Source organism: Colossoma macropomum, unplaced genomic scaffold (assembly GCF_904425465.1).
Source record: "Colossoma macropomum unplaced genomic scaffold, Colossoma_macropomum, whole genome shotgun sequence".
Classification (NCBI taxonomy): Eukaryota; Metazoa; Chordata; class Actinopteri; order Characiformes; family Serrasalmidae; genus Colossoma; species Colossoma macropomum.
Window position 1 is genome coordinate 26,213,011 of NW_023494784.1, and position 23,308 is coordinate 26,236,318.

The 23,308-nt window shown below is 37.8% G+C and overlaps 1 protein-coding gene across 1 annotated transcript in view; it reads right to left on the reverse strand.

The window, feature by feature from the left end:
• Positions 1 to 4,960: 4,960 nt before the first annotated feature.
• Positions 4,961 to 23,308, reverse strand: part of galnt13 (UDP-N-acetyl-alpha-D-galactosamine:polypeptide N-acetylgalactosaminyltransferase 13) — a 49,002-nt gene continuing 30,654 nt past the window's right edge. Inside the window, exons 9-12 of the mRNA XM_036565962.1 lie at positions 19,265 to 19,404; positions 15,864 to 15,962; positions 15,628 to 15,762; positions 4,961 to 5,687 (exon numbers count right to left, since the gene is read on the reverse strand). Of these exons, the coding sequence (XP_036421855.1) occupies positions 5,547 to 5,687; positions 15,628 to 15,762; positions 15,864 to 15,962; positions 19,265 to 19,404 (515 nt within the window). The 3' untranslated portion in view covers positions 4,961 to 5,546. The remainder of the gene's footprint in view (positions 5,688 to 15,627; positions 15,763 to 15,863; positions 15,963 to 19,264; positions 19,405 to 23,308) is intronic.

Below are 23,308 nucleotides of genomic sequence, written 5' to 3' on the forward strand. Positions count from 1 at the left end.
TTGATACAGGTACAAACTTGAACAACGTTTACATAATACATCAAACTCATTTAAAAATGAAAGCAATATGTGGTTCTCCATGATATGACTCTTTAATAACACACATTCGATCACCACTGAACAGCAGTACTGAGTATTTTTTGCTTATAGCCAGAGAGTTACTGCTGTAGTTGAGAGGGCAGCTTTTACAGTTTTCCTCTTAACCTAAATCATTATTACTGAAATATTGTGTGAAAAACTGGACACGAACAGAGTATTTGCTCACAGCTCTGCATGCACAGCTCTCATTGTTTCTCAATGTTGAAGCAGATTTTTGTAAATACTGAGTACAGTTGTCTACAATTGGTCCAGAGGTGCAATCGAATAAGCCATTAAGATCAAAATGGACTATACTGCTTTTCTGCTGAATTGTATTACTCTTACCTGCCTGTATCAATATACTTATTGTGTAAATCACTGCAAGCAAAATAGACCACCCAACAGTCATAAACTGTCAAACATACATTACATAACCTGCAGTGATCTGATAATGCTGCAACATATTGATAACAGATGAGTATCCAACACCAAGTTCTTTTTCTCACATTTTAGAGCAACCAATTACACATGCTGTTAAATTTAGCTCACAGATAATGATGTTTTTCCTGAGAATGACCAGTGGCTGGACAGGAATGACTCACCACATTATGTAGACATTTGGGGCAATCTTAGGTTTTGCTGTACACACCTAATTAGGGAATGATCTTTGTGGAGTTCCTCCCACCCAATTGTCCATTCCTTAATCCAGATGTAAACACTGTTTCAGCATGAAGATGGAAGGTAAATGAACACTGGACTCATGACCACATGTCTTTATTGGGCGCTGTAGATACTGCTTGTGTCAATTACAGAATGTGTAGGGGTGACTGTGAAATACTAAAAAATAGTTTCCCACTTTTTATAGCATGGCGGAATATCAGGTGTGTCAGGCCAGAGAGACAGGAGTGACTGGAGAGGCAGATAGAAGGTAAAGAAAATTTACAGTTTATGTTCTTTTTTCTTTTTACTGTATTTGACCTTGCTGAATGGTACTGTGACAAAAAAGAAAATGAGCTAAAGAAACACATTCAATATAGTCTGACATACTGACACTGAAACTTCTTGCTCAGTTGTTTGAGTACATTTTCTGAAATATTAGGATTATCAAATCTTTAAGTACAACCACCACATCACTTTGTGCTGTGTAGCACAATAAAATGTTTCAGCTGAGAATATTAAGCTTTCTTTACCTCGTTTTGACAGTCGGCCACGATACAATAAAGTAAAATTTCTTTGTAGCCAACTGATTACTGTAGCATCACTGTTAAATCAAATGCTACAAACATTAATTTCAAAATATTTATTCACTATTTTGTCTCTGCAGTAAGAACATTTACAGTAAAATTAGAAACTAATGTGTAAAAAAGGAACATTAAAAATTCCTTTCACCTCCTCACTGCCCATCCAGTTGCTCCTGTTTGTCTGTCTACAGCATTTCATCCACCTCATGCCCGACACTTTGCCTTGCTATACAAATGAGTCAATTTTTTTTTTTTTTTGACATAGGCCTCCCCTACACGTTTCTGCTGTGATGTCCTCACTCAGCGATGACATGAGATCATTAGGTGGATAATGATACACCTTCAACTATCATGCTCCTTAAATTGACTGAAGAATGAGGAGTGGGAGGAGCTCCATCAGAAAGCGTGGGTGGGTGATAAACCATTCTCTGATTAGGTCTGTATGCTGAAGTACAACACTGGGCCTCATTCACCAATATCTTCGTTTTTTCTTAAATTTGTTCTTGAGAAAAGTGCTATAAAAAGTCTACGTCAGATTAATGACATGTTCTTAAACCGCAGAGTTGTTTACACCATTGTGCTCTTGAGTGTGTGTAGAATCTGTTCTTAAATAAGAACAAATACCAAATAAGAAAACACGGGTTAATGTCAGAATCTTCGTAAAAACTGCGTAGGTGGGGGAACAAGGCCCATTGTCCTTTAGTACTACAGAAATTGGTAAGTCATTCCTGCCCAGCCAGTGGTCATTCTCAGAAAAAAATCCCTTATGCTAGATTTGACAGCATATGTGATTGATTGCTCTAAAATATGAGAAAATGAACTTGTTAGTGAACGTTGAGATTCTCCTGGTATTCATTTGTTAGACATTACAACAATAATAGATCACTGCAGTTTATGAATGTTTGGTCTATTTCACATGTAAGCATTCACACAGTGAGCATATTGATAAATTGCATAGAAAAGTAATTAAAACATCAACAGGAGAACAGTGTAATCCATGCTGATCACCAATGTTTACTCACTGCATCTCTGGCTAAGTTGAAGACAACAGTACTCCAAGAATCCAACATCAGAATTCTGTGTGAAAGCAAAAAGCAGCGAGCTTTGAGCAGACATTTTACTGATATGAGTTTTTTTACATTACATTTCAAGGTTTGTATTTGAGCAATTAAGGAAAAACTGCAGTATTAACTCAATCTTTGAGCTCTATAATAATTTATTTTAGAGTGTGACTTATTGAAGGCAGCCAAACTTTCAGCTAGGCTGAAGTAAAACCACTTCACACATTGCAAAAACAAATGAAAGCAGGATTGAGTTTCCCTTTGGCGGCTGGGGGTGGTCAATCACCTGGCTTTCTGTTGAAAATATGGAATTAAGTAATTACTGAGACTGACTCATTCAAGCCTAGACTGAGTCCTTTATTCAGACCTAGGGGGCTTTTAAGAAGCATTAATCTCATTATCATTATGCATGCCCCTTAGGCAGCTGTTACAGCAAGGAATTAGAAACCATCACCACCACCAACCTGACCTGCAGACTCTCAAGTTGATCTGCTGGAATAGCCTGACAGATCACCCTCTGCAGAATCCATCCATTTGCTGCACTGAAGAATGACAAGCTATTAGCATCTGACCATAAAGGATGTGGAGCTGTAACGGCTATGGCTTTAAAATCAGGGCGTTTGATAACTATAAAAGGACTAGGTAGTTTCCCTACATTGAAAGTGCTAGTAATAAAAGAAATAAATGGGCATGCCTGTTAACAATAAACACTAGCAAAATGCAAAGCACAGTAATGTCTGCATTTTAAGGAAAACAAGGAAATTACATTTTCCCGTTATCATTATGAAATAAGGAAACTGAGTAGCAACATTCAACAACAGTGGTTTATTATGGTTCACAGTTTCTGTTTGATATTCATCTATTAAATATGCATGGTAAAGTCAGATTCTGCCAATATTTATTACTTACAAAAAAAAACAAAAAAAAAAAACAAAAACAAAAACATTTTCACTCAAGAGCAATACAAAGTTACACATTTTAGAGTTGTCCAAGTTTAAAGGCAATCTACATTGTATTTGTACCATGCACTTGATAAAAAGCCCACTGAGATGTTTAGCTTCTTAATAAAACAGTACATGAGTGGGAGTAACATGGTTACGCTGTTTCCTTTGGGTTGAAGTGCAATTATGAATTTCATCCGGTGATGTCTAAGCACAAGCAATTATGAAATTTGTCTGAAATGAAGTATATTTAACACGTTGAACCAAATTCCTTTAATACTTAGTATGTCAAATAGATTTCAGTTATTCAATACAGATCTTAAATATTGAAACAGAAGTGTCAATAAAGTAGTAAAGAGGTCTTGGACTGAGAACAGTCGGTACATTTCTGCTTAGAGACACTATATCTAGCATGTCTAGAAACAATAAAATACACCAATGCACTTTGATAAGGAATTCTACTTCATAGAGTTCAATAGGGCTTTCAAGTGTTGTCTTAAAAAAATAATTGATTTCATATATACAACAATGCTTAAAAAGACTGATTTCATATTATTTACAACCAGACAGCTGCTCCATAACATGAAAGCAGAGAACAGTGAGCAAAATTACAACAAAATACTCAAATTAATAGGCAGTATATTGAGACTGATATGGCAATGTTTCAAAGCTGCATGAATAATTTCAGTATCACATGCTACATTAAGGAAATGTAGCATATATACCTAGATTTGACAGAATACACAGATAACAGCAAAAACTAAGTGATAGAATGGGAAATTCTTGGTAAACAGAAAGCATTATTTTAAAATACATAAGCTACATCTTCCAGTCTCTTCACAATCTAAAATCTATTAGATATATCAATTTTGTTTTATAACCAAGAGATGAATTTCACTCAATATTACTTTGTGAATCTAACATGTTTAAAATTTTGTCTTTTTCATCTTTTTTGCAGTAAATTAAAAACAGTGGGCCAGATTAGGCAAAAGGCTCAATGTCAACATCCTTTTTGGACTTTCAAACAGACTCTTTAGAATACTGTATCTCAAAGAAGGAAACCTTAAGTATGGGATTAGGCATTCTCATCAAAAACTAGGAACAAATAACAGCAAGTGTTATTCTGTTATCCTTACTCTTATATGATATGCATCACAATTCCAACATGTTGCTGTGATTCTATTATAGTTCTCAGTGCTTCCATTTAAGTTTCCTTAAGGCATAACAGTATATTGCAGTCCCTCAGCAAGATATCAGTGTTGAAATGGGTAGCTGTAAAACTGCACTGTTTCATTATTTTGTATGCACAGCGTACTTCCCTCTGCAAAAAAACTGAGCCAGAAATTCTTCTCTTATGCCAGGAGTTTATGATAAAACAACAGCAGGGATGATAAAAACTATTTTGCTGTACAGAATCTACTTTTATCACTTCAACATTATGGCCAACACCTGGGATGTCAGGTGTTTGGAGGTGCAAATGCTGCTTTAGATAGTTAATAATCGAAGATATGCACTAGGAAAGTCAGACTGCATTTAGATTCCTGACTAGAACAACTTTGAGCTGTATTTATGAACAATATCATACAGAACACAATGATAGCAAGCGAATTGACAACAGTGGCGCATACATTTGCCAATCACTGGCAAAACGCTTGTCTTGTGGAAGTTCAAGAATTGTGGGTGGTGTAGTACAGAGTTGACAGCAAAGTATAACAGTCGCCAGAGTTCTCAGGCCCAGCAAGCATCTGAGCCACAGAATAATGATCAGTCTTCGGAATAGCTCCAGATGGAGGCCACTCTGAGTGTAGCCAGAGTGGCCAGAGCAGATGCTACTGGATTATGGCTTCTGGCTTTAGCTCTTTCACGCCCCAGGCTATGCTAGTGACGAGTGGAAAGTAGGATACCATTGGCCAACGACTAGTAGTGGCCTGTTCCCAAGGCAAGAGTTCCAGCAACACTTGAGCTGAGAGCTGTGGGAAAATGCATGATGACAGACTCAGAGAAGATGACCGGAGACGCAGGCTCAGTTCCAAACACTCTGCATCTAAATCTGTATTGGACTCTGAGTTCTGGGACACATGCTCTTTATGGGTCAGGTCAAAGCAGATTCAGTTCTGGAGCAACCCACACTGCAGATCCAAGGTGCAGGTTAAAGACCATGCCAAACTCCAGTAATGACTGAGGAAAAGTCCTGTGCTCTTAGCTTGGGTCAGAACATGTCCAGTTCACATACTTAAGGTCATGTTTCTCAGGAGCCACTGTTGTGATCGGCTGCCGTTGCAGTCTCTCAGAGTGGGAACCATCTTGTCCTCCTCCGAGGGCATGTCCAAACACTGGTTACTGTTCACGTGCAGCAAGGTCAGGCGCTGGAGAGGACAACAATAACAACAATGACGACAACAACAAAAAGGTCCAGGAGCACAGCTTGGCATGTCAATGAGGTTAAAGAGAGCATGTGTGCTTATCACAAGCCTCTGAAAGTGATTTTATTTGAAAAACTGGCTGACTGTCAGAACAGTGGGATCCACACACAGTCAGGTGGGACGTTCTGCAACTTGATGATCTTCCTGCTGTTATTTATGCTTGAGAACTCTAAAAATGTAGCTGTCCAGTCCAAGATTTTTTTTCTAATGTGAATTCAGTGCCTAGTATAAACGTATGGACTGTGCAGTTTCTCCAGTCAAAAAATTTACAATTTCTGAATAATGTATGGTGTCAGAATTCTGTAAAATGTTTCTTGTCAGAAACAGGTGTTCAATCAAAACAGTGCATTTCGAGAGTGAGAGAGGGGGAAAGAGAGACAGAGAGCAAGAGACTGAGTCTTAAGGGTTCCTGAGTAAGCACTCATGAACACTTTATGAGAGTCAATGCACTTCAGCTCTCCTGTGTCTGCCTCACTCAGCCTTCAGCACATATCAAACACTTCTTGGGAACAGGCTGCTGTGAAAAATTCAATAGCGGGAGTGGAGCCTGAGTCCTCCTGGAAAAGAATTGCTGTAATGCATTTGGTTTGCATTTGGTTGTTTGAGATTCAATTTTATCAATATTCAATGATCAAGACCCAACTGCAACAAAATCTAAGGTATTTAATTTTTGGGGGCAGGGGTTGGTGGGACTGGGGGGGTTGGGCACTGTAGTATTGATTGTGCAGTCGATAAAAGACTGAAACGGCAGTAAAAAATTACATCATCCCACTTCCCCATGCAAAACTAATCCTATGTGAATAAGGCTCAAGGCAGTTTTTCCTCACAAGCATTTAGTTGACCAATTTAACATTTATATACAGATATGTATAGATATTTTATATAGATACTGTGCACAAGTCTGAGACCACCCATCATTTATTTAATTTCCAGTCAAAACAGCCACTATGTTTTTTTATTCCCAGGGATTCTGAGGAGATTAGATATAAGAGTGCACTTGCATAAGGAAGGGGAAAGCTATATGAAAAAATAGGAGCTAATTATTGAAAGAAGTAGAATGGGACTCTTAACAACCTGGCAGCCCACCAAAACTGCCACAACCAGATTAAGAATACTTTCATCACCAAGCAATCAAGCTCCACTCTTTCTTCATGTCTGAACATCAGATCTGTCCATCCTTCCACTGTGAGAGGATGACTAACACTGCAGGTCTGAAAGGATGTCTAACTGTCAGGAAAATGTTACTGAGAAAAAGGAAACAGACCAAAAAAAAAAAGTTTGTACTAGAACACTGAATCTGGATATCTGAGATATGGAGAAAGGTTTTATGATGAGTCTAAATTTGTAATTGGGATTTTTTGGATAGTGAGAAGCACAAAAAGCAGCCAACTTCTAAGACTGAACTTCGGAGCTATGGAAAATATTCATATAGAAAATAAGTGAAAGCAAGTCTTCAGAAAAGAATGGAAGCTGTAATAAGGATGGACACAATGAACAGTGAAAAAATGAGGTTGATAATGTTGAGGCTTTTCTGTGTATTTTTGGTTGAATATGTTTTCTGCTTTTTTGATGTTGGGAAATGAATAACTTGTACTTAGTTGCCAAATTGACTAAAAATTAAATAACTGAAGGATGGTCTCTGACTTTCTCACAGTACTGTATATTTCGACATTTTTCCTGCAAGGTCTTTGAGTCTGATTTTACGCTTAAAGAAGATATTCTCCACAGACTATTTGCCACTCAGCTTTAGACTATCCATCAACTATGGTGGACTCAAACCGTAGAAAAATAGCCGCACTGAGAGAGGGCACCCTTCCAAAATCATGGCCTCCAAACGCCTAGTCTGAACAAGTGCCATCAGTCAGTGTCTGTGCACGGGCAGGAGACGAGGACGCCTTAGACTCAGGGTTTGGCTCCATTTGCACTATTCAAGCAGCAGCACGCGAAACTAATGAGTGTGACTGGCCTCTGGTTTCAGGTTCAGCGCTAATCACAAACAGCTCAGTGGGCTTCATAATTAAACACTGTCCTATCAAACAGCTGCTAGCTAATGGATGAACAAAAGGAGCATGTGAAAATGCATATTACCGCTTTGTTTAAGTGGAGTGTAACGATAGGGCCCAGAAGCAATCGCATAACAGAAACCTCACGTAAGTACCCTGACAGTGAGAGTAAAATTAACAGAAAGTAATTGGGCAATAGTGTTGATTGAATGGTGTTGCTTCAGGGCTGAATGAAAGCCTTTCCTTGTATTGTCTGAAGAATGAATTGTGATGTTAATGAAGCAGTGATTTGGAGTTTTTATGTGGATGAGCAAGTTCAGGCGTACTATGGGATGATGTTATGGGGAATTCGAAAATTTCACTGACACAGACTGCAAAGTAAGTGATGCAAAGACCAAAAAACAAACAACAACAACAAATCTCAGCCTCTAGCCATGTCCATCCTGTGTCACTCTTTAAAAGTTTAGAATCACTAATGATAACGTTTTTTATTCAGTAATAATTCATGCAGCATATAATTGTATTTACAATGTAAGGTATTTATGATTTGGCAAAACAGTAAATATCTATTTATAGCAATTTACTGATATAGCCTAACTATGAATATGTATTTGATCAGCAAGATTTTGGTCACTGCTTTTCCAATATGAGGCATTCTAGATATTATTACTATTATTATTATTATTATTATTATTGAAAATTTCCTCTTTTTCCCCTACAAATTGTTTAAAACCTACAGTTATATGCAAAAGCCTGAACATCCCTGGTGTCTTTGTTGATTTTTTAAGTGAAAATAAGTTAATATATCCTCTACATGTAGCATGCAGTTAAATGTTTAACTTATGGGAAAAAAATCATTAAATATAAAATGTGCGATAACATTTTTATGTTTTTACCACTATATTAAATTCAACAAATAAATAGTATTAAAATGTGCAGAAGTATGTTCTCTGTAGATGATATTTACTAATTTTCACTTATAAAATAAACAAAAAATGTGAACGGGCACCCAAACCTTTGCGCATGACTGTATATTAGCATCATACAGAAATCATTTTATACATTAAACAGTGATACCAAGCTTTTTAAAACACAATAAACAAAAAAACATGATTATATATATTTGGCATAAAGGCTAAGCTCTAACAATGATGTATGTCAGACCACAGTATTTCAACAAATAATAAACTGAGGCATCTGTTCAACCCAACAGAACACAGACAAAACACAACTATTTAGATTAGCATCAGTGTCAAAAAAGGCAGAGAGAAATCAATTCTCATTAAACAAAAACGCTACATATGAGGGGCCAATAAAGTGGCTATTAAGTCTCCCATTCACAGCGAGAGGATCTGAAGGTCAGTGTATTGTGTGCAGCCCGTGTTTCCTCACACTGCTTGGAGATGGGATAATTAAATGAGAATGGTCTGGAATGGCGGGTCTTGGGTGAGGAACACACAATGGTTTTGTCACTGAGTGGTGGAAGCAGCACAGCACATGCCCTGCTCCTCTGATGACTGTGTGCTTTGGGCCACGTTACTGCTACACACCACACCATCAACAATAATCATACTCGCACTTACAACACTCAAGGAAATTCCTGCATACACATATCTCAAGCTCCATTTTGCAGCAAGAACATATCTGCCATATGACACTCTTAAAGGGTGACAATCCTACTACGTATCACTGAATGTAATACTCTCAGGTAAGGGTGGACAATATTAGGATACGTTATCGTTATTGTTATAAATTGTGTCATGATATGCTTTTCTGAGTACATCATCAGCATCGGCAGTACTTCTAGAACAGTAAACATCTGTATATACCATAAAAAAACCTTTTTACTTAGATTGTGTGCAGTTACTATCCAATTTAGACTAATTATAGAGTCTGTTGCTGAGCTTAAATTACCAATAATGGCCATGAAATCAATAGGCATAACTGATGTTTTGATTTTGTTCCAAAAAGAAAAGCAAACATTATTCAAAACGCCAATCCAGGTTTTACTTCATTTACACATATAGCAGTGAGTTGTCCAGTGAGTTGTCTCTGTTCCAGTGCCCTGTTTTATTAACTGCATGCACGAAGATGACAAACAAGAAGAAAAATTTTTTCATTGAGCATTAACGGATAGGTAGTTGTAGTTTTCTTTTAGCTAGCACTACTCAAAGCTACAGTCCCTGGATAACAGCCCATTCTGCTAAACAAAGTCAACTCTACAGAGTAGGTGCAGTATGTGGGATACAGTTTGAGGCTTTGCTTCAGCTTCAGCTCGGAGCTCTGAGCATTAACAGGAGCAAAGAAACCATGAGCAATCATTAGCTCTGATGTGAAAGACGGCACTAAGACAGTAAATTTGTAACTTGTCATTTGTTTTGATGTACTTCATTCTTTTTTGTGTGTCTGTAAATCTTGAACTCAGCGTGTATCAGGTTTGAGCTTTGTTGGCCCCACAAATGCGAACTTTTATACTTAGATACACTGAATATGTTCAGGTAAAACACATGAGGGCTATATGACGACATTTATGGCTTTCATGATTATGATTATGTCACAATATGCTTTTCTGAGCATAGTGTGGATATGGTCAGTAATTAAAGAACACTGACCAATTGTATGGGTCATCATAATTAGGACTGTTAAACTGGATTTAGTGCAGCACAGTATGTGAAATGTTTAATAAAAAATCATTGTACTAGTAGTTTTTGGTTATTTTTGAATCTGGTGCATTTTTGTCTGTTCCAGTGTTCCACCAATACCAATATTGATCAATAATTTTACCCCGATTTATTAATTTTTCAAAATTGCTTATCATTCCAATAATCAAATTTGACCAATTGCTTGTGCTTTCCTCATGTGATTTCTTAATTTTTTTATTACACTCTTTTATAAAGGCACTATTGTTTTGCTGGTTCATTTTGTCTGTTCACTCGCAAATGTCAAAAACAAAATATTGTGATACGTATCATGTATTGTGAAAATGTACTGTGAAAATGTAACTATCGTGATGTAACAGGACAAGTCACAAGTAGCTTCTTCAGGTGGAAAAATAGACTTAGAGCCTGAGCCCAGAACATGTTCTAAGCAAAGAAGGACTAACATTTTGAGTCTGAGTGATAAGAATGAACACGAGACCAAACTCTGAGCAACAGAATAATAAAGTGTGCAGATGACTAATGGTCTGAAATGCAACACAGCATTTCCAGCAAAAAACATGAACCGGTAAAAATAAAAAAAGGCAAAGAGGCCATTAAAATTCAGGGTTTTGACAATAAATAAAAAAAAATCCCTGTGTTTGTGCAGAGCACAGATGTTGCGTGGCGGTGTGAGAGAGTGTTCAGACGCAGCCTCGCTCTCAGAGAGGCCACGGCCATGAAAGAGGCCTTTCACAATGAGAGATCACTTCAAAAGAGCTCGTAAACAAAGACAAACCCATTTCAGTGCTGTGCGCATAGATAATCAGCTTGGAATAAAGCCGCCTCCTCTGCTCACGCTCAATGAGAGCTGGCATGTGTGGGGCGGACCACCAAATTTTCATATCAAAATGAAATATTTATGTAAGAAAAATAAATGTTAAATGAGATTTAATATGGATGGAAAGGTTCTTGAGATCGTGGTATGTATGGAGCAGCCCTTGCAATGCCTGTTACTACCTGAGGTGAGTCTTTTGCTTCCAACCTTTTGTATACCACTACAACAGGCATCAGTAATGGTTTGTAAACATCCTGCAACCTGTCCTGAACGCAGAGTCTGAGAAAGTCTTTGGGTACAACTTCAGAGCTCCACAAACAACAAAGTTCCAATGCTTTAGACACGAAGCCACAGCACACAGAAACAATCACTAAAACTACCAAACACGTCTACACTTTGGCCTAAATTAGCCTACACCATATCAAGAGGATCTACTTGCATACACCTAAGTGAGTAAACGGCCCCAGCCCTTGAACAGCCCCTTAGCCATTCTCCTTCTTATGGTATGGTATCTAAGTAAAGGAGCATACACCTCTCCTCATGAAAAACTGCATTTCAACTGGGAGCCTGACTGAGTCCAGAGTATTACATGCAATTACACTAAACACTACAGGACCTTGATTAGCCAAATTACAGTTATTTTCTGTATTTATTATTTCTTCATCTAATCAGCTATCCACTGAGGTTCATTTACAAAGTAGAGCTCAACAAGCAAAAAGGGAAATTATTGCAATTACTGCAAAAACATTACAATTACTAAAAAAGGCACAGAATAAAAACTATGCTTTTTTCTAGATTTAGTTGCCTTTGTAGTACATGACTGACAAAACTATACTGCATGAAAATGAATAACATGAAGTATCAAGAACAAGTATATAATATAAACACATTACCAATCAGTTTTTGGTTAGAATCTGAACAGATTTCTCTATGAGGAGGCTTCTGGTCTCTGGCCAAAGGCAGACAACTGGGCTGGGGCAGAATTTGCACCGGGCCACTAACCTCTCCAGCACTGACCTGCTGTAGCCTGAGCTCAGGAGCTACAGGAAATAATCAGTGGGGCTGTAGTAGAGCTTCCTAAAGACCTCCAGTCTGGTGTAGTTCTTGAGGACCCATGTTTGAAGTGGACTATCATCACAGTACTCCACTGTAGGCCCATACGTTCCATCCTCCAGCCGGCTGATGGTGAGGCATGACTGTGTGATAATGTGCAGGAACGTGCCCTTCTGATGGCCACCGTGAGATACCAACACAAAGCAGGATGGATGAAGATGGTCACAATGGAACATAAACACACCATCTACTCTACTCATCAACAACACATGAACTACAACTCTACAGGAACACTTAATGACAATGCAGACAGAACAACCACTCGGACTGACGAAGTTTGAGTGGTGATGGGCTCCTCATAATGAAAGGAGTCGTGGGTCAGTTTATTTATTTAAACAAAGGAAAGAGAAAGAAATCTCCTTGGCAAGAGTATTCTGGCCAAAACGATTAGTGGCTACTAACAATTAGTTTCCACACATAAGTCAGAGACCACTCTTTCATTTATTTTACTTCCAGTCGATAATAATACATACATGACTGCTGATAACGCTTCATCACTTTACTTTGCTCTTACACCATGGTTCTGCACCATGTTTATTGCCAGACAAAGCACTTACTCACACATTATGTATGTTATGCTTAAACTTCTTGAAAAAAAGTTTGGCACTGCAGAGTTTCCATGGCTAGCCAATTAGCTTACTGAGGCTAACCTGCTGAGGGCGAGCGCGTTCTGTTTGAATAATCCACTCCTCACTGTCGCCTCCTCCCCTTCTGCTGCGAGTGGCCACTTGTGTAACATAGGTGTGATGCACATCCGTGTGGTAAATCGAAGTGGGTGGATTATCTTATATCTAATCTCAGAAACACCTCCTTTAAACATTTTTGATGCACACAAGAAAGAAATGTGTAAGGCAGCTGAGGTGAGTTCGGGTAGCTGAAGTGTCGGTTTGAAGGGGAACATAATTTCAGCGAGAGCTTTGTTGGGAGGACACAGCTGTTTCTCTTTGGTTTCAAGACTGGAAGGATGGAAGAGTTAAAGTGGTAGCAGGATGCAGAAAAGCAAGGAGAAGACAAATTACATATTGTTCTATTTGATATTACACTTTATGTTGGAAGCTTTTGTAAATGTTCTGTAAAACATATGATTCCTGTTTTCTTTCCCTCACACCGAAAAATGAATAACTTGTATATGGCCATGTTGACTGGAAATTAAATAAACAAAAGGGTTGTCACTGTTTGCATATTCAAAACAAGCAATACCTATCAATAAAAATAAAATAAATAATAAAAATAATCACCATTAAGACCAAAATAAATGTAAAAAGTGTTTTAAATCATCAATAAAACAGACAGGCTCTTGAAGAATGGACCTGGAAAAAAACGATTCTACCTCCTGACGTTTTAGTCAGACAGGTATGAACGGCCTGAAAAGATGATGCCATTAAAGTGAGAGTGTGAGATGGATGCAATACATACGAAGAGTGATGGGGATGATACACGGATGTTACAGCGAAGAAACCCGACGCTAGCACAGCTTAAGCATTACTGCTGTAAAGTCTACCATTTGTCCTAAAATTAGAAGTGATATTGGCAGCAGTGCCAGCGTCTGAATGTTCATGTGAAAGATGTGAATATTGGGAGCTATTTTTAAACCTACTATCTACTCCTTTGGTTGTCAAGTGGCATAGGCAAAGAACTGGTTTACTGACTGTGAGATGTTTCACAAGAAACCAATAAAATTTTAATGGGATGAAATCCTGGAGTCAGCGACAGTGTTATAAGCTTTTAAAAATAGTTTAAAGATTGATAGCATCGACAGCCTGTGACACTTCTAAAAACCCAAACCATTTAATATTTTATGTTGCATAAATTACTAATCAAAAAGGCCTGAAATTTGGCTCTCTTGGACAATATATAAATAAACTAGTCTGCAGGGGCTTCAGTAGCCTGGCACAAGAGGCCTAAATCATTTGAAGGTGAAAACACAGTTTACACACAAGGATATGTCCCAATGGCATGGATTAATTCTCAACAGTCAGCGAGGTCTGTATCTAAAATAAGTCTTCTTTTCTCAACTTACTCTCTCAAGTCTCTAATGGTGTTGTCCCCTTTCATATCCCATGGCCAACTTATCCAAAAATATACTTCCCAAGTAGGCCACACAATGAATGGGGTTATCTCACAGTTATTGGAACCTTATTGATATGGGAGGTACTCTGCCACCACCACTTTGATCTATTTTCCTGGGTGTTTCCATGTAGCCTAGGTCTATGAAGACTGAAAAAGAGGACAACTAAGACATCAGGGCATCTTAACAGAACATGTGTATAAGTTGTGGTACAGTAACAGAAAATCAATGTAAAACAAGATGCCAGAAGATTCTAGTAGCTCCACACTAAACAGATGCAGTGTGGCTCAGGGGACACATTTCAAGCTATAAGCTATGTGTACGCTATATCACGCATTTAACGACTGCTCATAAAGGCTAACACACAAGAAAATCTAAAGAACATAGTGAAGTCTACTCTGCTCATAACCACAACATCACTATTACAAAAAATTATATAAACTCACCAGCCACTTTATTAAAAACCCTGATCTTATAGATACACATTGCTGGTTTACAGTTTGAGACTGTAGCCATTCAGTTATTAAGCACAATTTGTATTAGACAACCTCTTGCCCCTTATTAGCGGTCAGTTTCTGACCATAGACGTGCTCTTGGCTGGATCATTTTGGCTGGCAAGTTTCAACCTAGCAGTGACACTGGTGTGTGAAAACTCCAGCAACATTGTGGTGCCTCTTATTATTGTATTATTGGCACATAGACTATGATGAAAAAACCATGCCAGTTTTACTGCTGTGTACAGAATAGTTCCAGCAGCACTTCTGTGTCAGAAACTGATCAGTGATAAACGGGGTAGAGGATGGACCTATATAGGACCTGTGAGGTAAGTGGACCTGATAAACTGGCCAGTGAGTGTAGGTACAAAGTTGGTGTTTTAAATAAAGTGGTTGGTGAGTGTATACTGTGATAACACCAGAAAACTACTACAACATTGAGAAAAACACAGCTAGGCTAATCTTACCTTAAAATCATATTCCCACTTGCCAACATACTAAGCAAGAGGAAGAAGGATGTTTGTTTGTAAGCAGCTCTTTACTATAATGCAGTTTCAACAGAATACAGTCCAATGCAGAGTAAAAAAAATGGTTCACAGCACCATCTGGTGGTTAAAAACTCACAAAAACAGGACAACTTCAAACTAGATATTATGTCATATGTATGTTCACCATATGCATGTATCACAATGAAGGTAAAAATCCTTAGACAGAGTGAGTGATATACATACCTCAGCATCATATTCAAACATCTGGTTGCCCTTCATGTGGTGGCACTTGAGCATGACCACAGGTCCATTCAAACGAGATACATCCAGACACAGGTCATCAGTCCGGATCTCTTTATCTGCTGTATATGAAAACACCTGTGTGGAAGACATATCATGTCAGCTTCTCTGCCTTGGAACAAATATGACACCTCAGTGAAAGTTTGCTAAGAATCGTGTTCAGGCTACAGCATTCTCACCTGGTTCCCACCCATGCCATGACAGTTGAAGAAACCAACTTTCTCATTCTCTTTCCTCCCCATGTTGTCTACACACTGGTTGGTCTCCACATTTCTGATCTGTGAAGGAAGCAAAGTAAGGAGGCGTTTACTGACCATGCTAATAACCTATCAGCAAGGTAAGTGTGTCTTGGTTGGTAATAAAACTAGAGAACGTGTGGCTCAAATAAAATAGATGTTGAATCGGTACTTTGCCCAAATACATCTTTGTATGAACGTAATTCAATAACACCACACATTTCTATTCAATCAGAGTAGAGTCAGTATACACAGACTTTGTTACTTCAACATGAAGTTCAATTGCTGATGGAACAAAAATTAATAATTCCAGTGCAATTTACTTGGGTTTCACTGGCATTGAAACCTCTTTGGAGTAAAATAAATAGATGTCATTTATTGAAATGTATTTTCATTCATTTTTTCATCCACTTTATGTAAACGAGTTAATAAGAGACAACACAACTCATTTATTTAATGTTGATATATTTTCAGTTTGTAAGTCCACTGATTCCATTGGTTTTCTGAGTGTAGAAATAGACACTATGTCCAAAAGTATCCAACCACTCTTTCTAATTAGTGTATTTAAAACTCATTACTGACACTAGCGTTTATTTGAGCAAACACAGCTTGTATAATCTACATGGTAAAGCACTGCCAACAGAATCGGATGCAATGGACCTGAGCCTAAGGTCACCATGCCCAAAGCCAAGCACTGACTGGAGTGTAAAGCCCCCCCCGGCACTGGGCTGTGGAGCAGTGGAACTGCATTGTCTGGGGTGATGGAGCTTCATTTAGTACCTTTGGGACAGGTTTGAGTGGCGTTTGAGATCCAGAACTAATCTTTCAGCATCATTACCTGACCTCACTAATGCTCTTGTGGCTTAATGGAATAAATGTTCCAACATCTGGGGTAAAGTATTCCCAGATGAGTAGAGGCTGTTGCTGCAGCAAAGGGGGACACGTTGAATACACAGGTGTCTACAAACTTTTGGACATGTAGTATATATTTGACCTGCGGCCAAATTCTTGCAGAGAAAATACTCTTTGGGCCAAGCACTTACTGTGTCATCACATCAGCAATAATTACCTGCTGGACGTTGCTTACATAGCCTGTTTACCACTCTCTCTGCTTAAGCATGCTGTCTTATGAAAAAAAATCCTTTTAATTAGATATTCCAGAACATCTCCTACATGTGGTCATACATTTCTTGATAGTACAACACTTATGTTACATTTCCATTTATGGCAATAGGCACCCTTATCTAGAGATACTTACAAAAGTGCTTTGTTGTCTTCTTGTAACAATGTTTACTGCTTTACCCCTGTTTTCATAGACTCTTTTTTGGAAGATGGATTGGAGCCAAATCAAAATTGCTTACAGGCTGTATCTGACCACTAATTCACTAATTTATGATTAGTAGGCACTTTTGTCTTTGTTCTGTACCCCATCCTCCCTCATCAGTTACACCATTCTTAAAAGACTCACTTACTTTTCAGCAAATTTGGAAGAGTAGTGCTTAAAAACAGCAACACTGTTGGCTACATCACAGCCACATACAGAACATATATACTGAACTTGAGCTTAAGTGTCACTTTAGCTTACACGACAAGAGAAAACGAGAGAGAATGCTTTCTGCAGAAGCAATGAACATTCATGGCTGTATTCTCACTGCACGTGATGAAGTCACTCACTCTCCAGGTGGCTTAAGTCTGGAGCAATCACTTCTTCTCCATGTAATTAATAATACAAGACCTTGATTAGCCCGCTCGTGTGTTTGCAACATAATTAGAGCAACACTGAAACAACTCATTCCAGCTCATTAATTAGGACCCTGGCTGGGTTGCACAAATTGAACATCATAGATTGTTAGGAGCTCTTCTCAATTCTTTTCCTCAATGACTGCTATATGAAATCAGCCATATGAAATAAGCCACTCTATAATTTAGTTAATATGCTAAAAAATCTGGGCAGAATCTATATTTAATGCCTGTCTTATTACCTAGAGTCATCTTTTGGGCTTAAATTAAATAACATAAAACCTAATGGAGTCTGTAGTGAAAGGGGTGTAAATTGTGGTGCAGTGGAAAGTCATCAGAAAGCACAGACAGCAGGACAGAGGAGTGCCAAAAGAGCAGCAGTGCAGGAGAATCAGACTAGCTTTACTGCAGAGGTATAAAACATGAAGCCTCAACATAACGTATCTCCCTCTTTCACTCCCCATCTTTTTCTCTCTCTCTATCTCTTTCACACACACACACACACACACACACACACACACACACACACACACACACACACTTTTCTCCAAACAGTCAGGCACCTTTCACACTGACTCTGAAGACAATTATTAATCAAGGCATCAGCTCCTGTTGGCAGCTACCTGCTAGTCCATTATTCACAGTGCTCCCCTCTAAATTGTGTTAGCTTAGCAGAGCTGAACTGACTTAAAAGTCAAGCTGAAATCAAAATGACCTTTTTTACTTAGTTAGTTCGTGTCCCTCGTCCTATTTAGTACACTTCACCATTCCATACTCTTTAACCCCTTAAATGGCCAGGGCTTGGCAGCGGATCTAAAGTTTTATTGCACAGTTCTATGACCTACAAACAGCTCAGCCAGTTTGCATTGACGTCCTTGTAGTTACTAAATAATAAGCCTTAGTATATAGTAAGCCTGAGATTTTAAAGGGTTAAACTACAAAATTCTTGTGTCACCATAGAAGTGCAGTGATTTTTTCTCAACTCTTACATCTTCTGATTTTTGATTGTCACTGTGCACCAGTAAGAGAGAAACACATTAACCCAAAAAATCTGAAATCAAGATTCATCTCCCCCTCCCACTTGCACAGCTAGCTCAGAGACTCTTCCTAATACTGTTTTACTCTGAAAAATTTACCCTTTTACTGCCTTTGTTTAAACTGAGGTGTACTAAAATACGAAGGCATTACAATTTAACATTTGAATACATTATGTGGTAGCTGACGTTATTCAAGATAAGGTTATGGATATTAAATATGCATTGTCAAGGACATAGTTATTCAGTACAATTGTGTGGAGATGACATTTTTAAATTTTTGCAAAAAACTGCCAGATTCATCGGAAAAAGTTTTAACAGAGATCATTTCCGACTAAACTATTCACAGAAATGAGCTCCTCTCCAAATGAGCACATGAATGAGCAAAGCCAGTGCAGTGAAAACTGAAAAAAAAAGAGCACTTCAGCCTAGAATGCAATTAAATTTAACAAGGAACACATGAATAGGCCTGAATAACAGTGTCGCATCAATTACTGTTTTTAACAACGGATCTGCTACGCCTCACTGAACGAGAATCCGTTTCATAAAAAAAGAACAGATTGAGCATACCTCTCCGAGTGAGTAGTATCTGCGTGGTATCTGAGAGTCAGGGTAGATGTTCTCCAGATACCAGGAGAAAGGTTTACACTGCAGAGCTTCTCTCAGAGCCTTACGGGCAGACACGTCTCCATAGTCCACTCGCACCACACCTGCACAAACACACAGTGCATCCTTTACTGAGGGCAGCACAGCGAAAAAGACAATCAACACAGAATAAAGCATACAATGACCTGTGTCTATGTAGGTACGTATGTCCTTTTCTGTGTGTGTTGATAAGAATGTCCTGTCATTGTCAACTCATCTCAAGATATGTGAAAACACAGCAATTTACATTTAAAAATGCATGTTGGAGATATTCTGTGCATGTACAATACAAAACATGGAGAATAAATATGTTCATTGATTCGACTTTTGATTTTCTTTTAGTTTATCACTTTATTTACATTTTCAAAAGAAAATGTAGGTCTGGTCAAATTAAAAGTATTTTTTTTCATATCGCTGCTGTCAGAACAAAAACTTTGTATCTCCAAAAAGGAAACTTTACAGGACAAGAAAAACGGGCCATTTCTGTAGGTCTGTTCATCAAAACATTTTGACACAACATAACAGGCAACAGCCTTTTTCAAATTATGCGAAAGAATGGAATACAAAAAACAAAAAGGGAGATATGAGGTTTTGTCCTGACAGCAACACTATGTAAATTTACAGTAAGATACTTTTACAGCTGTTATGTAAAAATACAGCTGAATACAGCTACATCACAGTCATCTTGTGGTGCAGGAGGATAATCCAGGAAGCGAGCTAACTCAATAAATCAGGCTTTTTTTTAACCTTTTTTAACTCCTTGAGAGTTCCAAAACGCACTTCGTCATATTCTTCATAACTTTCATATTTCATAAGCTACATTCAAAAGGTGGGTGTCATATGAGAGCTGTAATTGTCTTCTTTCCAGTCAAATAGACGGGTAATGTAATTTTAAACCCTTATAATAAAAGAAGCTGAACTCACTTTTTTGTCTACTGAAAGTCGACCCATTTTTCCACAAATCTGGGCTATAAACTATAAACAGATGGTGTCTCTTCAGTGAATTGCTCTGTAAATGTTTTTTATAAAATAATACAAAGAGCATCTAAGATTTTTGGCTTTCAGTATGCTTTTGGACAAAACTGCTCTGTACCAGGCTAAAGCTAAGGCTTAACATAGCTAGATCAATTGTACTGGACAAGCTATGTGATGTTGTAGGCTTGCCATATTAAAACAATACTCTCAAACAAAGTTCCCCCACAATACTATCCAACATACTGCTGCACAAAAAGCATATTGTATTTAATATTTTATAATGAATATACTGTGAAGATCTAACATTAGGAATATATTAACTTTTTTTTAATTGCATACAATTAAAAAGCTAAATATAAATAAGTATGGGTTTAATTTAGAATGTGTAACTATATTAAAAACATATCAGAAGCAGTTTAATTATTATTAGCTCTTGGTATGAAAAAGTAAATGAATGGAGAAGAAATAAAAAGTCTTTACCAGACAAAAGTGATTTAAATCAGGCAATTATGCAAGTAAAGATATTACTGACCCCCAAATATTAGTTGCTACTGTCTATGTAAAATGTGTTTGTATGTTCTGGCCTACTGTGAGGAGTTAGCAATGTTCTTCTGCATACACTCTATTCACTTCATCACTTTAAGTCCAGATTTAACTGCCTGCAGCATCTCTTAATCACCCCACAGAGAGCATGTGACATAGCCTGTGGATTTTACACAGTGTGGATGATAATACTGTAGGCTGAACAGTGGAAAAATCCTAATTAAAAAAAAAAAGTTAGTGGAGATGTGAGAGACATAACACTCCCTTATTTATGTATTAATGTATAGAGTTTTTAGTTTTTTTTTTTTTTTGCATTTTTATTAACAAATGTAACATTTTTATTAGTGATCTTGTTCAGGCTGTGGTAGGAATAAAGCCTGAAATTATATATTAAAATAATCATCTTAAAATTACTTTACATCGTCTTTCTATTTTTTAATTTCCAACTTTCTAATTTTCAGTTATACTCTAATTTCTCGGACCACATATGTTTTGGTCATGTGAACATCTGCTTCCTCTTGCTGGTCCTGGATGCTCCTGCGTTATTAGAGGATAATTAGTACTGCTGAACATTACAGGCTCTCTGAAGAACATCATCACAATCACACAGTTTTATGATAATCACAGCATTTACAAACTGAGTATGTAGTATGGAGGATCGGGGGAGTCAGGACATTTCCCACCACTGGAAGAGACAGGAAGAAATTTCACTTGGGAGAAATCTCTGAAGATGTCTGCATGATGTTTCTGAAATGATGGGGCACCTCTGTTTCTGATCCAGTGCTGCTCTTTTTCTGGAGTCAGACCCATTACAGGAGCGCCCAACCCCCCATCAGAGGCAGTAACTGGAGCCTTCCTTTTGGTTAGATGTAATATGTAATGTCATATTCATTTGGTTTTTGCATGTATTGATTCATATTCTGTACAAAAAAGATTATCTAGATTTACACCGTACCATTCTGGAGTTCTCTTTATGCTTCACCTTCAACTGCTGCTATGTGTATGGAGCAATGGATAACAGTTAGTTTAACATTAAATGTGGCTACTTTGAATTATTTAGTCTAATTACAAATGTTTCCTTTAGTTCTGTGAACTGAGAATATCGTACCTTATTATTAGGACAAAAAGTGGAGTTGCTGAGATAAATGGTTTTAAACAATGCTTAGGTGCCCAAAACAGTACTAGGGGTAGTACTATAAACAGTACTGTGGGACATTCCACATATAATAATGAAAATAAAAATAATAATAATAATAATAATAATATGATATGACTCCACATCCTGACCCTGTATAAACATACTGATTGGAGAAAGAGTGGGCATGTGACTGCAGTTAAAAGAGCAGTGATGCCTACAGGTTTGGATATGTGGGCCAAACAACAGTTGAAACTTTGGAGGAAATATTAGTTTGGGGATTTAGGGAGAACAATGTTCCCTCACCCTTCAATAATTAATCTTGTTACTGAAAGCTAATACAGCCTGGCAGCGGTTGGACCACAAAGTTTCACAATGTAGAGCATGTGCCCTCTGGATGAACTGCATACTGTTGGCCATGATTCTGAGGAGAATATAAAGTCCAGGCCCTATTTTTAGCAGAGTAAGACTGCTGACCTAGAGTCATACTTTGCCTTTACATCTACATAATTGCAATTATATGGACTGGGCCAACTAATGTTACATTATTCATGTTATTTTGAAAGGCTTGATACATCTGGGTATCATTAAATCAACTCTTTCCTCTTGAAAAGATCACCACAATGCATCACTCAGTCTTGAACACTAGAGGGAGCTTCCATATTAGACTTCCTTTACTGTCCCAATCATTTCTATTCAGTTTAAAGTGTGCCTTACTTTTGGTAGAACTCCTTAAAAGAGGCTGCATCTTTAAACACTCAATACAAGACTGTAATTTTATACATTAACTGAGTATCTCTCAAATGGCAAATATTAACACAATTATACCCAAAATAGGCAAGAAATATTTCATGACATTCTACCATCAAATAGAAAGGATTTATGCCTACGCAGAAAAGGCAGTTAATTTATGTTCACAACAAAAACCTGTCAACATGAGATGATTTAAAATGAATATGAGAGAACTGTGAGGGGAACGAACAGCAGCTCCAACACAGCAGAGTCATTAAAGCGCAATGTGACAAATGCCATGGATGCATGAAACCTCATCTGACTGCAATATGCTGTTGTCTTTATGTCTCCGCAGTATTCTCACTTTCTTGATAGATGACTAAATAGATCTATTAGTACATGTGGTTACTTTATTTTGAACAAGTAAAATCACTGATGTTCAGTGAGTTCCAAACATTTCACTCTGCTATCTTTTCAGTCACTGTTAGCTTCTCAAAGCAGCAAACGCGTGGATGGTCAGATGTTAATGGAAGGCACTGCAAGAAGACGCAGAGTGGACAAGGGCCGTAAAATTCATTTTAATC